This window comes from Neoarius graeffei, chromosome 21 (assembly GCF_027579695.1).
Source record: "Neoarius graeffei isolate fNeoGra1 chromosome 21, fNeoGra1.pri, whole genome shotgun sequence".
Lineage (NCBI taxonomy): Eukaryota > Metazoa > Chordata > Actinopteri > Siluriformes > Ariidae > Neoarius > Neoarius graeffei.
In genome coordinates this window covers 51,022,226-51,036,562 of record NC_083589.1, presented here as the reverse complement: position 1 = coordinate 51,036,562, position 14,337 = coordinate 51,022,226, and the positions used below count along the sequence as shown (strand labels likewise).

The following is a 14,337-nucleotide window of genomic DNA, read 5'->3' as shown; positions in this document are numbered from 1 at the left end:
TGTAATTGCAGCAAAAGGTGGCTCTACAAAGTATTGGCTTTGGGGGGTTGAATACCTATGCACACTCCTATAAAGTGGTAGGCATGTTGTGTAAATCAAATGGTGCTAATCCCCCAAAAATGCGACAAAACAGGACAAACATCAAGAGGGATGAATACTTTTGTAAGTCACTGTAAATAAACTATTTATGATTTTGTGTGTTAGGTTTAGTTAAGGAATAAAACACAATGGGATGTCCTAGTAAAGGAAATTAATCGATGACAGAGTTGTGTTGTGGCCTGATATGAAACAGAATTACTGTTAGCACCCTTAAGTTAATTATTTTCCAATAATAGCACACCCCAGTGTTTTATTACTCTTATACCACAGTGATTAGTCACCACATTCGAGATGTTTATCCTAACTAGTTGCATTTAATGTCCACAAAACAAGTTCCTGTTCAAATTTAAGCTACAGCAGATGTAAAGTCATTCTTTCACCAGTCTTGCTTTTTTTCCAGAAGTTAATAAGACAAAAAAAAGTAACGAATGCTATATTACTGTAAGAGCTGCTGTGATAGAAAAATTGACCAATCAGATTCAAACATTCAAAAATACTGTGGTATAAATTATATTATTCTATCCACTTTCACTGGATATGAGCAATCGCGTGCTCTGATTGGCTACTCTTCTACAAGGATATCCGCTCATATACCATGAGTAGAGAAAAACAAGATGGCGGAGCGTGTTGCTGAACCAACCGAGGACGAAATAAAAACTCAACTCAAAAACAAAATGGAATAAAAGTATTTGATGGTAAGAACATATATTTTTTTCATTTTTCAAAAATTATTATTATTATTATTATTATTATTATTATTATTATTATAACATTTTCACAAATTGCTCTTGTCATTCCATTGGTTTGTTTACATTCTTCATCTTTAAGCATTAAAATTTGTTGAATTTTTTTCAATGTCCAAGGAAGAATTCAATAAATGTCTAAAGCTATTCTATACCTTGGCACGACAGCAAGACAGTAATTTCTACAAAAAAAAAAAAAACAATACAAAAGTCAATTCGTGCACCCATCGATAGGTTTTTAAGAAGTCCGCCTAAGTGGAAATGATTTTCTCAGATGTTTTGTGCAAAGTTTTTGCTAAATATAAGAATTTGCTAAAAATAAAAATAAAAATGCTCTGTTTCTCAAAATCCAGTGAATGTGGATAGAATAAAACAGTTATTCCACTCAAGCTCATCGTACATGGGTTATAGCTGACTCGGTGCTACATGTCTCGTCAGCTATCAGCTCATTTACGACTCGATTTCGTGGAATAACTGTTAATTACACTACCGTTCAAAAGTTTGGGGTCACCCAGACAATTTTGTGTTTTCCATGAAAAGTCACACTTTTATTTACCACCATAAGTTGTAAAATGAATAGAAAATATAGTCAAGACATTTTTCTGCCCATTTTGAGCATTTAATCGACCCCACAAATGTGATGCTCCAGAAACTCAATCTGCTCAAAGGAAGGTCAGTTTTATAGCTTCTCTAAAGAGCTCAACTGTTTTCAGCTGTGCTAACATGATTGTACAAGGGTTTTCTAATCATCCATTAGCCTTCTGAGGCAATGAGCAAACACATTGTACCATTAGAACACTGGAGTGAGAGTTGCTGGAAATGGGCCTCTATACACCTATGGAGATATTGCACCAAAAACCAGACATTTGCAGCTAGAATAGTCATTTACCACATTAGCAATGTATAGAGTGTATTTCTGATTAGTTTAAAGTGATCTTCATTGAAAAGAACAGTGCTTTTCTTTCAAAAATAAGGACATTTCAAAGTGACCCCAAACTTTTGAACGGTAGTGTATTACGAGTATGTAACTGTATTAACTGTAATGCCAGTCTCATTCATGTCCTCTGAACAGCTGTGAAAACTCCTCTTCCTTTTCATATGTTCATCCTCCACTGCCCAAACACCCACACAACTTTTTTATTTTACCTTTCTGGGGTGGGTTTCCTAAAAGCCTCTTAACGCCAAGAACATCTTAACTAGGAGAGAGAGCATTCATTGTGCTGCTTGCTCTACCATTTAACGATGATCTTTGTGCTACGATGCTTTTGGGAAACTCAGGCAAGCCTGTTCGTTTTGGCTTATGTTTTACATTTTATATAGTTAGTTGTCTTGTTGCAAAATATCCTCATGTTTCATTTTAAACCTTTTATAATGAATTTGATTTGTAGGTAAACTGTAAAACCGAGGTCCATATTGAAATCTTTCAAAACCATGGAGGGGGGAATGCAAACTTTTGCACTAAACTATACAAACTCAAACCTTTCGACGCTGAATTTTTTCCTCAAATATCCCAATGACTCAGGCAATTTTTCAATTCACTTACCCTCTTCCAGGCAGCAGGTAGACTTTAACAAAGGGGTCGGAGTAGCCGTTGTTGTCCCGTGGTGCGAGGTTCCGTGCTTGGAGAACATGAACAATGAGGTTGCCCAGCTGCTTGTCATAATTGATTTGAAGCTACAAAAGCAGGTGAGGTGTGAGAGAAAGCATAGTCAGTGTGACATGCTACGGTAAATCTCGACACAATGTTTAAAATCGTAGAAACAAATGAACAATCGAAGCTATACCTGGATCTCTCCTGTGATTGGGTGAGACTGGGTCTTTGTAGCTTCTAAGGTCTAGTCAAAAGATATAAATGGAGATATGAGTCCATGAATGTGTAACACTGCATTGTTCTTTGCTTTTAGTGCATGTTTGTGTTTTATAAAAGCAGGCTGTACATGCAGGACTGTGTGTATGGGCACCTTGCTGTGGCGTTTCTTGCTTATAGAAGGTGAAGCGGGCTGCCCGGGGCTTGGCACAGAGCTGGAAGCTCCTGAAGCCGAGGATTTATCCAGCGCCGTCAGAGAGGAGGCTGTAGAGCTGGGTGCCTGCTGCTGAGACACCTTTTGCAGCTCTGCAGCCAGCTGCTTGGGGTCAACACCTGGAGAGCGCGGTGGCCGTTCTACACACAGCATGGAGAGAGCTCAGAGGAAATCTATTCATATATACGTACAGCACTAGTCAAAAGTTTGGACACACCTTCTAATTCAATCTCATCTCATCTCATTATCTCTAGCCGCTTTATCCTGTTCTACAGGGTCGCAGGCAAGCTGGAGCCTATCCCAGCTGACTATGGGCGAGAGGCGGGGTACACCCTGGACAAGTCGCCAGGTCATCACAGGGCTGACACATAGACACAGACAACCATTCACACTCACGGTCAATTTAGAGTCACCAGTTAACCTAACCTGCATGTCTTTGGACTGTGGGGGAAACCGGAGCACCCGGAGGAAACCCACGCGGACACGGGGAGAACATGCAAACTCCGCACAGAAAGGCCCTCGCCGGCCACGGGGCTCGAACCCGGACCTTCTTGCTGTGAGGCGACAGCGCTAACCACTACACCACCGTGCCGCCCCTTCTAATTCAATGTTTTTCTTTATTTTTATTCATTAAAAGACAATTAATGTCTTAAAGTAAAATAATGATGGATGTCGTTTCTCTACCTCGGTGACATTATATGGCTTACTACAGTTGTAGAATAGGGCTATTTACTGTATTATTATTATTATTATTATTATTTAATATTTACTGTTTGATCTCAAACGCATTAAGAAGGCAAGAAATTAATCCACTAATTAACTTTTGATGAGGCACACTTGTTAACTGAAAAGCATTCCAGGTGACGACCTCATGAAGCTGGTTAAGATAATGCCGATAGTGTGCAAAGTGTCATCAAGGTAAACGCTGGCTACTTTGAAGAACCTAAAATATGAAACATTTTTTTTAAACACGTTTTTGTTTACTATATGTTATTTCACAGTTTTGATGTCTTCAGTATTGTTCTACAAATCTAGAAAATAGTCAAAATACAGAAAAACCTATGAATGAGTAAGGGTGTACAAACTTTTGACTGGTACTATATATATATGTCTATTGTTTTCTGAGGAACTGATTTAAAGAAATATGTCGGCATTACACAACCTAATCTTTACTTCCTGCTACTTCTTCATCTGTAACTTTATGCAGTTGTGATGGACACTTCCCTGAAACAGTCTCTATCCAAATCCAACTCATCCTTCAGTGGATAATCTCATTTAGATATTGTAGATTTGTAACTAAGAACTGCTGCTGTAATATTTAACAGTTATTCCATGAAATCGAGTCGTACATGAGCTGACAGTTGACGAGGCGCGTAGCACCGACTTGGCTATAACCCATGTACAACAAGATTGAGTGGAATAACTTTTATTCTATCCACATTTTGAGAACAGAGCATTTTTATTTTTAATTTGTGCAAATTCAATCAATAAAAACTTTATACAAAACGTCCAACAAAATCATTTCCGCTTAGAATGTAAACAAACTGGCGAAATGATAGGAGCAATTTGTGAAAAATAGGTACCTTATGGGTACATGTGGCTACTGCTTATAAATAAAATTGTTTTCTGATCCCATACATTAAATATAGCATATATACACATTATCAGTTATACTCGCCTCATCTCTTGCAAACATCACCAAGCTGTGAGCAACATCAGGGCTTGTAGTATTTTGGTTACCAATTTTGTTTACTGTGTTTTGTTCAAAATACAGTGCTGTGAAATATATATATATATATATATATATATATATATATATATATATATATATATATATATCACGGGCGATTGCTCTAAGACAACGAGGGAGGCTCAGCCTCCTCTAAAAATGACGAACATCGTGTAGGATGAATTGTGCTAGGCTTATGTTATAGCCGACCTTATAACATTGCTATTTCAGATCCAGAATCATAGAAATATATGTGCTCAACCCACTACAGTGCGAAATCATTCCCTTATAACTTTGTGCGCGTGAGTTTTTCCCCCTCGTGACAGCGCGATGCAGCCCAGCCTCAGTGGACTTCAATGGCATTTGGGAGCTCTGCGCTTTTCAATCTCAAAATGCAAGACGATTATTGGACAAATACTGCGAAAATGCCCGCCCACGGAGTCTCACGGACTCCCAGCCTCAGTGGACTTCAATGGCATTTGGGAGCTCTGCGCTTTTCAATCTCAAAATGCAAGACGGTTATTGGACAAATACTGCGAAAATGCCCGCCTACGGACTCCCAGCCTCACATGGGAGGGACATGGCAGTTTCCGTGAGGAGACTGGTGATTGGTGAAAGCGGCTGGATATTTTCTTTGATTGACAGCTCGTTTCAACTATAGACAGGCAGCGGTGAATTTCAGTTCAGTCCCATGCGGATTCGCAAGTGCTGTGGTGTATTGTAAGAGATCAGCTTACATTTCGATTTCATTCATTACATACGGTTTCTACCAGCTTTTTTAGTTTGTATATATTTTCATTGTAAATAAAGTGTAAATAAAGTGCTGTCAAGTTTGCTATCTTAGTTCCAGAAATTTTGTTTATTTGAGTGACTGAACTTGAACTTGAGGGGGCTAGTCAGCTAGCAAGAAAGCTGCGCACAGATGCCAAGCATTGTTGATTTAATTTTGGCGAAGCCATTTGCCAGTCTTCCTTTCGAGGAAAAAATTAAAATTAAAGAGCAGGGTAGACCAACGCCTCAAATTGACTTGGTGAAAAAGGTAGGGAATAATACTCGTTCCTTTCAGCTCTCCTGGTACGAGAAAGTGAATTGGCTAACAGCAAGTGACCCACATCAACAACAGTAAATAGGCTACTTTAGTAATATGTCATGGATGGACCAAAAATATAGAATCTATTTAAAATGTTTATGCTGAGTATATTATATTGGAATATATATTTTTCTGGATATGAATTAAACACAGCTACAATTTGGAAAACATTTTTAAACAAAAACACAGCCGAGAACATTTCATACTACAGACCTGGATTAAAAGTGAAGGGTTATCAAAATTGTCAATAAAACATTTCTCAGTCAAAATAAGTAAAATATAGGGAAAGTGTCATTGAATGAAATGTGTGGCACCCAGCTCTATGTTTGGCTCCCCAAGGTCAGTGCTTGTGCCTATTCCAGAACACTCTGCTGTTACTGCTGAGGTTCCTGACAAAGAGCTGCTTTCAATAATGATCAATTTTTAAACAACATGCCACAATTTTAAAATATAAAATGTTCAAATATACCCCCCCCAACACCACCATCATGTATATTGGACAGTAGGCTAATGGGCCAAAAGAACCTGTTATTTCACAGTTTGTGACCCTGCCAACAATCAGCCAGATCAGAGGCAAGAGTATGGGCAAAATTGATGTTTTTTCTTTTAAAATCTGGAAATATCGTAACCAACCAGCCTCCTCTGTTTGAAAGACTACCAGCCGCCACTGATATATATATATATATATATATATATATATATATATATATATATATATATATATATATATACACACACTACTGTTCAAAAGTTTGGGGTCACTTTGAAATGTCCTTATTTTTGAAAGAAAAGCACTGTTCTTTTCAATGAAGATCACTTTAAACTAATCAGAAATACACTCTATACATTGCTAATGTGGTAAATGACTATTCTTGCTAAATTCTACTAAGGCTACGTTTACATTACGTCGAATCAGCGGATCATCAGATTAACGTTCTTAAAACGATTCACGTTTACACTAAAACCGTTAGCCGTGCACACAGCAACACCAATACGCAGATACGCTCGGCTCCGCAGGCATCCTGCGCTCCAAATCACTCCGCCCTGAACAGCGAGTGCCCTCTGGAGGGTGTGCACTCCGGCCCTGCGCAGCTCACAGAGCGCGCGAGTGAAGTGAACAAGCCACGATTCGGGACTGAGCCACTGTGTGTGAGATCCCAGCGCATATCACTTATTACTTGCAAGTGGAAGGATGGCAAGCCTAAAGACAATCATAACTACACAATGGGCAGTATTTGCATCAGTATTTGCAGTATTTTCATACTTTTATACTCTTTAATGAAAGGTGATACAAGGCGGAAGTCTGCGCCGTTTTTCAGCAGTCGCGTCACATGACCAACGCCAGCGAATCAGGAAGGTGGATGTCACAGTGACGTTGTCCAATGAGACGCCAGCTAGAGCTCAGCACAGCGTATCCGCGTATTCTCAATGTTTACACAGCACCGGAGCTGATACGATCTAGATTGAATACGTGGACGCTGGTGGATTCCCGTTTCCCCGCTTTTTCAGGGGGGTTAATGTAAACGGACAGTGCATCCGCGAAGAAAACGAGACAGATACGGTCTAGTGTAAACGTAGCCTAAATGTCTGGTTTTTGGTGCAATATCTCCATAGGTGTATAGAGGCCCATTTCCAGCAACTATCACTCCAGTGTTCTAATGGTACAATGTGTTTGCTCATTGCCTCAGAAGGCTAATGGATGATTAGAAAACCCTTGTACAATCATGTTAGCACAGCTGAAAACAGTTTAGCTCTTTAGAGAAGCTATAAAACTGACCTTCCTTTGAGCAGATTGAGTTTCTGGAGCATCACATTTGTGGGGTCGATTAAATGCTCAAAATGGCCAGAAAAATGTCTTGACTATATTTTCTATTCATTTTACAACTTATGGTGGTAAATAAAAGTGTGACTTTTCATGGAAAACACTAAATTGTCTGGGTAACCCCAAACTTTTGAATGGTAGTGTGTGTGTGTGTATATATATATATATATATATATATATATACACACACACACACTAGATAGATATGGCGATCCCAGCTGACGCCAACATCAGGAAGAAGGAACATGAGAAACTTGAGAAGTATCAAGGGTTGAAAGAGCAGCTGGAACGGATGTGGAAGGTCAAGGGTTGCGTGGTCCCCGTGGTAGTGGGGGCACTTGGGGCAGTAACCCCCAAACTGGGAGAGTGACTCCAGCAAATCCCAGGAACAACATCTGAAGCCTCAGTCCAGAAGAGCGCAGTCCTAGGAACATCGAAGATACTGCGCAGAACCCTCAAACTCCCAGGCCTCTGGTAGAGGACCCGAGCTTGAGGATGACATGGATACCAGCCCCCCGCCGGGGGTGAGAAGGAGATTTTTTATTATTCATATTCAGAGGTGGACAGTAACGAAATGCATTTACTCGCGTACTGTACTTAAGTACACTTTTTGAGTATCTGTACTTTACTTGAGTATTTTTTTTTTTGGAAACTTATGACTTTAACTTCACTACATTTGAAAGGCAACTATCGTACTTTTCACTCCACTACATTTCTATCAAGGGCCTCGTTACTCATTACTATGAAGCAGCTCTGAAAGTGGATGTTTTTTTCTTTTCTTTTCTAAAATGTGATTGATTTTTTCCCAGGTGATACTGCGACAGCCGATCATTAATCACTAGGGTCACATCACATCCATAGACTGCATAAAATCAAGTTCAGTGATTTCTCCGCAGCGTTATTTGAACACGATCAGTTGATGGCAGAATGGAAGGAGACGGTTCTTCTGAAGAATGCATGCAATCATGGCCCATGAACCCATGTTTCAGTTTTCTGAAAGGAATAAAGAATCGTTTTGTTTTAAATGTTTGCTTTGTTTGCCAAAAGTGAACCACATCACGGCCTCCAAAAACTCACCGTCCAACCTGCGGAAGCATATTGAGGGATATAAATGTTTTATTCCAAGAGAAAGCTTGCAACAAAGTTGTCTGTGCTTTTAGAGCTAGCGATAATGTTGCAATAGCTATGCAGTCTGGTTAGTCAAATGACTTTCTATGGATTTGCCCACCAAGTTGCCATACATTTACTAACATTTGGCTAACGTTAACACATCGCTAGTTAACTTGGACACTGTTAGTTAGCATGTAAAAATGGAGTTACGCTAACATAAATAATGTTAACTTATCTGAAGTGCTTTCAGAAATATGCTATCTTGCCAAATAAACAGAATGTAGAAATCTTTCTTTTCTAGTAGCATTAGCTACCCAGTATGATTTCGAGTTTGAAAAGAGTTTGCTAGCATGTCAGGTGGAGTTTCACTGACTAGCTACTGTAGTTTAACATTAAACCACCATGATGGCACAGCATGCGTTCATTTTGTGAATTCACATTTCTGTCTTTGGTAACAGCATTAGGTTTTGTAAGCGTTGTGGCAATAATACAACAATGTGTTGACAGAAAATGTACTTTTAATACTGAAGTATTTTTAAAAGCAAGTACTTCAGTACTTTAACTTCAGTAAAAATTTGACTGGACAACTTTCACTTGTATCGGAGTAACATTTGACCAGTGGGATCTGTACTTTGACTTAAGTAATGAAGATGGGTACTTTGTCCACCTCTATATCTATTTTCAAAATAGTAAGAAAGCACTTATTCATGAATTGTCTTAGAATCATTATTTAGTACTAGTGAGCACATTTTGTTTCACAAGTGTAGTGTAAAGACTAAAATAAAAAATTAAATAAAAAAATTAAACCGAACAGCAGAAGTTTGATATTGGCTTCTCAGTATATCTGCCAAAAAAACTTACAAAACCTTTCATTTGACCTTTCAGAAGAACCAAACAAAAGCTGTGATAATCAAAAGGTAAATGTTCTTAAAATAAACACCATGTACTTGATATCGAATCAGTAGCCTTGGAGAACCACGAGATGAATTTCGTTTGTCTTTTTATCTGCCGATTATCTTCTGATACTACGAAGTTAAAACGAGGTTTCTCTTATTTCGTTTCTGGTTCTGATTGGTTCTGAAGTTTATCAAGAAGTAGAATGGGTAATCGAACTTGATCAGGATAAGTGCTGATTGGTTATGAAGTTGCATTATTGTTACACTCATTCTTACAACACGACATCGTGGCTTCACTACTCGTTCTTGTGTATCTTTGATAACGCGAGATCAACTGTTCGTATCGCGAGATCACGATTCGCCGTTCTGGTGATTGTAATGCTTATGCATATGTGCAATACGCTATTGTTACATTCATTCTTACAACACAATAACAGAGTGGCTACTGCCTCGCTTCGCCTCTATGAGGCAATAGCCACAAAAATGCTATCATAATAATTCTTGAAAAAAAAAAAAGATACGTTCTTACCATCAAATACAACCCCGATTCCAAAAAAGTTGGGACAAAGTACAAATTGTAAATAAAAACGGAATGCAATGATGTGGAAGTTTCAAAATTCCATATTTTATTCAGAATAGAACATAGATGACATATCAAATGTTTAAACTGAGAAAATGTATCATTTAAAGAGAAAAATTAGGTGATTTTAAATTTCATGACAACAACACATCTCAAAAAAGTTGGGACAAGGCCATGTTTACCACTGTGAGACATCCCCTTTTCTCTTTACAACAGTCTGTAAACGTCTGGGGACTGAGGAGACAAGTTGCTCAAGTTTAGGGATAGGAATGTTAACCCATTCTTGTCTAATGTAGGATTCTAGTTGCTCAACTGTCTTACGTCTTTTTTGTCGTATCTTTCGTTTTATGATGCGCCAAATGTTTTCTATGGGTGAAAGATCTGGACTGCAGGCTGGCCAGTTCAGTACCCGGACCCTTCTTCTACGCAGCCATGATGCTGTAATTGATCCAGTATGTGGTTTGGCATTGTCATGTTGGAAAATGCAAGGTCTTCCCTGAAAGAGACGTCGTCTGGATGGGAGCATATGTTGCTCTAGAACCTGGATATACCTTTCAGCATTGATGGTGTCTTTCCAGATGTGTAAGCTGCCCATGCCACATGCACTAATGCAACCCCATACCATCAGAGATGCAGGCTTCTGAACTGAGCGCTGATAACAACTTGGGTCGTCCTTCTCCTCTTTAGTCCGAATGACACGGCGTCCCTGATTTCCATAAAGAACTTCAAATTTTGATTCGTCTGACCACAGAACAGTTTTCCACTTTGCCACAGTCCATTTTAAATGAGCCTTGGCCCAGAGAAGACGTCTGCGCTTCTGGATCATGTTTAGATACGGCTTCTTCTTTGAACTATAGAGTTTTAGCTGGCAACGGCGGATGGCACGGTGAATTGTGTTCACAGATAATGTTCTCTGGAAATATTCCTGAGCCCATTTTGTGATTTCCAATACAGAAGCATGCCTGTATGTGATGCAGTGCCGTCTAAGGGCCCAAAGATCACGGGCACCCAGTATGGTTTTCCGGCCTTGACCCTTACGCACAGAGATTCTTCCAGATTCTCTGAATCTTTTGATGATATTATGCACTGTAGATGATGATATGTTCAAACTCTTTGCAATTTTACACTGTCAAACTCCTTTCTGATATTGCTCCACTATTTGTCGGCGCAGAATTAGGGGGATTGGTGATCCTCTTCCCATCTTTACTTCTGAGAGCCGCTGCCACTCCAAGATGCTCTTTTTATACCCAGTCATGTTAATGACCTATTGCCAATTGACCTAATGAGTTGCAATTTGGTCCTCCAGCTGTTCCTTTTTTGTACCTTTAACTTTTCCAGCCTCTTATTGCCCCTGTCCCAACTTTTTTGAGATGTGTTGCTGTCATGAAATTTCAAATGAGCCAATATTTGGCATGAAATTTCAAAATGTCTCACTTTCGACATTTGATATGTTGTCTATGTTCTATTGTGAATATAATATCAGTTTTTGAGATTTGTAAATTATTGCATTCCGTTTTTATTTACAATTTGTACTTTGTCCCAACTTTTTTGGAATCGGGGTTGTACTTTCATTCCATATTTTGTTGCTTTGTTTGTATTTTTTGGGGTTTTGTTTTCGAGTAGTTTTTATTTCATACTCGGTTGGTTCAGCAAAACACTCTGCCATTTTGTTTTTCTCTACTCACGGTATATGAGCTGATATCCTAGTAGTAGAGTAGCCAATCAGAGCGCACGATTGCTCATCTCCAGTGAACGTGGATAGAATAATAAAGAATATCCTGTGCTGATCCCAGGACTCTTATTGACCATCTGTTCATACATAACATCACTTCAACACACGTAATACTGTTTATCATTACTTTTCTACACCTGCATACTGTCATGATTTATAATCCCAATATCTGTTGTCACCCAGAAGAGGATGAGTCCTGTCAAGGTTTCTTCCTCATGTTTACCTTGAGTCTATAGTCACTGTTCATTAGGGATTTAAATCCACATTTGGATTTCTGTGAAGCTGCTTTGTAATAATCTCTACTGGTATGAATAAAATACAATGGAATTGAAGTGAATTGGATCATTTGGGTAAGAATTGTGTCACATTTTCCTGTACTACGAAAAAAAGAGTCGACTTGATGGTAATGTAGAAGTATAATAGAAGTCTAAGGGCAGGTGGAGGTTTTTTTTTTTAATTTTGCATTTCTGTAGATCACTTTCGTGATTTGTTTATTTTAATCTCAAATCCTAGAGCTACTGTAAGTCCTTCCAGATATGAGGCGATGTTGTTTCTACTTGACGGCACAAGGATACCAAAAAAAAACCCTTAATTAAATATAAATACATTTTACTTTCATAAAACTATCGCCGGGGCGGCACGGTGGTGTAGTGGTTAGCGCTGTCGCCTCACAGCAAGAAGGTCCTGGGTTCGAGCCCCGGGGCCGGCGAGGGCCTTTCTTTGTGGAGTTTGCATGTTCTCCCCGTGTCCGCGTGGATTTCCTCCGGGTGCTCCGGTTTCCCCCACAGTCCAAAGACATGCAGGTTAGGTTAACTGGTGACTCTAAATTGACCGTAGGTGTGAATGGTTGTCTGTGTCTCTGTGTCAGCCCTGTGATGACCTGGCGACTTGTCCAGGGTGTACCCCGCCTTTCACCCGTAGTCAGCTGGGATAGGCTCCAGCTTGCCTGCGACCCTGTAGAAGGATAAAGCGGCTAGAGATAATGAGATGAGATGAGAAAACTATCGCCGAACACATTTAGTAAGACATTCACATATATCTGTGCCGTATTTAATGTTTATTTTAAATATGTCCACTGGCGGGCGGCACGGTGGTGTAGTGGTTAGTGCTGTCGCCTCACAGCAAGAAGGTCCGGGTTCGAGCCCCGTGGCCGGCGAGGGCCTTTCTGTGCGGAGTTTGCATGTTCCCCCCGTGTCCGCGTGGGTTTCCTCCGGGTGCTCCGGTTTCCCCCACAGTCCAAAGACATGCAGGTTAGGTTAACTGGTGACTCTAAATTGACCGTAGGTGTGAATGTGAGTGTGAATGGTTGTCTGTGTCTATGTGTCAGCCCTGTGATGACCTGGCGACTTGTCCAGGGTGTACCCCGCCTTTCACCCGTAGTCAGCTGGGATAGGCTCCAGCTTGCCTGCGACCCTGTAGAAGGATAAAGCGGCTAGAGATAATGAGATGAGATGAGATGTTTGGGGATTGGCTGATTAGAGAACTGTATAAAACAGCAGGTGGATGGTGTTGCTAATAAAGTGGCCGGTGAGTATATTTTCTAGTTTTTTTTTTTTTTGTTCTGGTTTATTGTACTTCCTGGTTTTGAGCTTAGATTCCATTCCTTATTTCTGATTATGGATTAATCCTGTTCAACTTCGCCTGCCCATTGTTTTTTTTTTTTTTTTTAAATCTACTCCATGGATTCTGATTATAATGTTTTGAATTGGCCCAATTTACAGAGTCGACCTTGTATCCCGCCACACGCTGTAATACCTAACAGTCTGTACTGACAATGAAAGTCTTCCCAACTGAGCACATTTTAGTCTTACGTACCTGCTTTGGTCTGCTCATGAAGGTCTAAGTGTGAGCCCTCTGAGTCCGACAGCATGTTCAGATCCCTAACACAAAACACATGAGACGAGACATTAGACACAGGTTAAATCTTAAAACCTGACTAATTAGATCCAGATGAAACATCATACGTGAATCGATATTAAAAACAGACTCTGATACTTACAGTCTGACGCAGAGCTCTGCTTCTGCACACTGCTGACTGACCAATACCTGGACCTCCTCATAGGTTTTACTAGACAAAGAGATGCCATTCCACTCCAGGACCTGCATTCCTACACGTAGACATGCACGTGATTAGTGACACACACATTGCTTGAAAGAGCAGCACCACATCACTACATGTGAAAAACTCCCATGACACACTGTGCACGCACAAACACACTCAGAAAGGCATTGCAAAAGTTCAGTGCAGGCCACAGCAACCTCAAACTCAAACACAGGCTCCGACTCGGAGCACTTACACAGGTGAAAACGAGTCTTGAGGTAGGCCAGGTAAGCCCTCTTTCTACGCCGCAGTGCTCCCACCCTGCGATAGAGCGTTGGCATGCCTGCAGGGTCAGCGCATGATGTGGTTACTGCTCACAACACATGCATCCTCTCACAGGTGCAGATAAGGAACCGAACGTCCTGTTCGCACTTCTTTAACACTATCTTTTTCTGCTTAGCCTTAGTGTGGAAC

General features: G+C 40.0%; 1 protein-coding gene across 1 annotated transcript in view; it reads right to left on the bottom strand.

Annotated features, from left to right (window-relative positions):
• The window catches only part of pcloa (piccolo presynaptic cytomatrix protein a), a 152,963-nt gene that overhangs the window by 51,301 nt on the left and 87,325 nt on the right, over positions 1-14,337 (bottom strand). The window contains exons 12-16 of the mRNA XM_060903536.1: positions 13,822-13,930; positions 13,638-13,702; positions 2,804-3,003; positions 2,627-2,677; positions 2,386-2,516 (exon numbers count right to left, since the gene is read on the bottom strand). Coding sequence (XP_060759519.1) covers positions 2,386-2,516; positions 2,627-2,677; positions 2,804-3,003; positions 13,638-13,702; positions 13,822-13,930 — 556 coding nt within the window. The remainder of the gene's footprint in view (positions 1-2,385; positions 2,517-2,626; positions 2,678-2,803; positions 3,004-13,637; positions 13,703-13,821; positions 13,931-14,337) is intronic.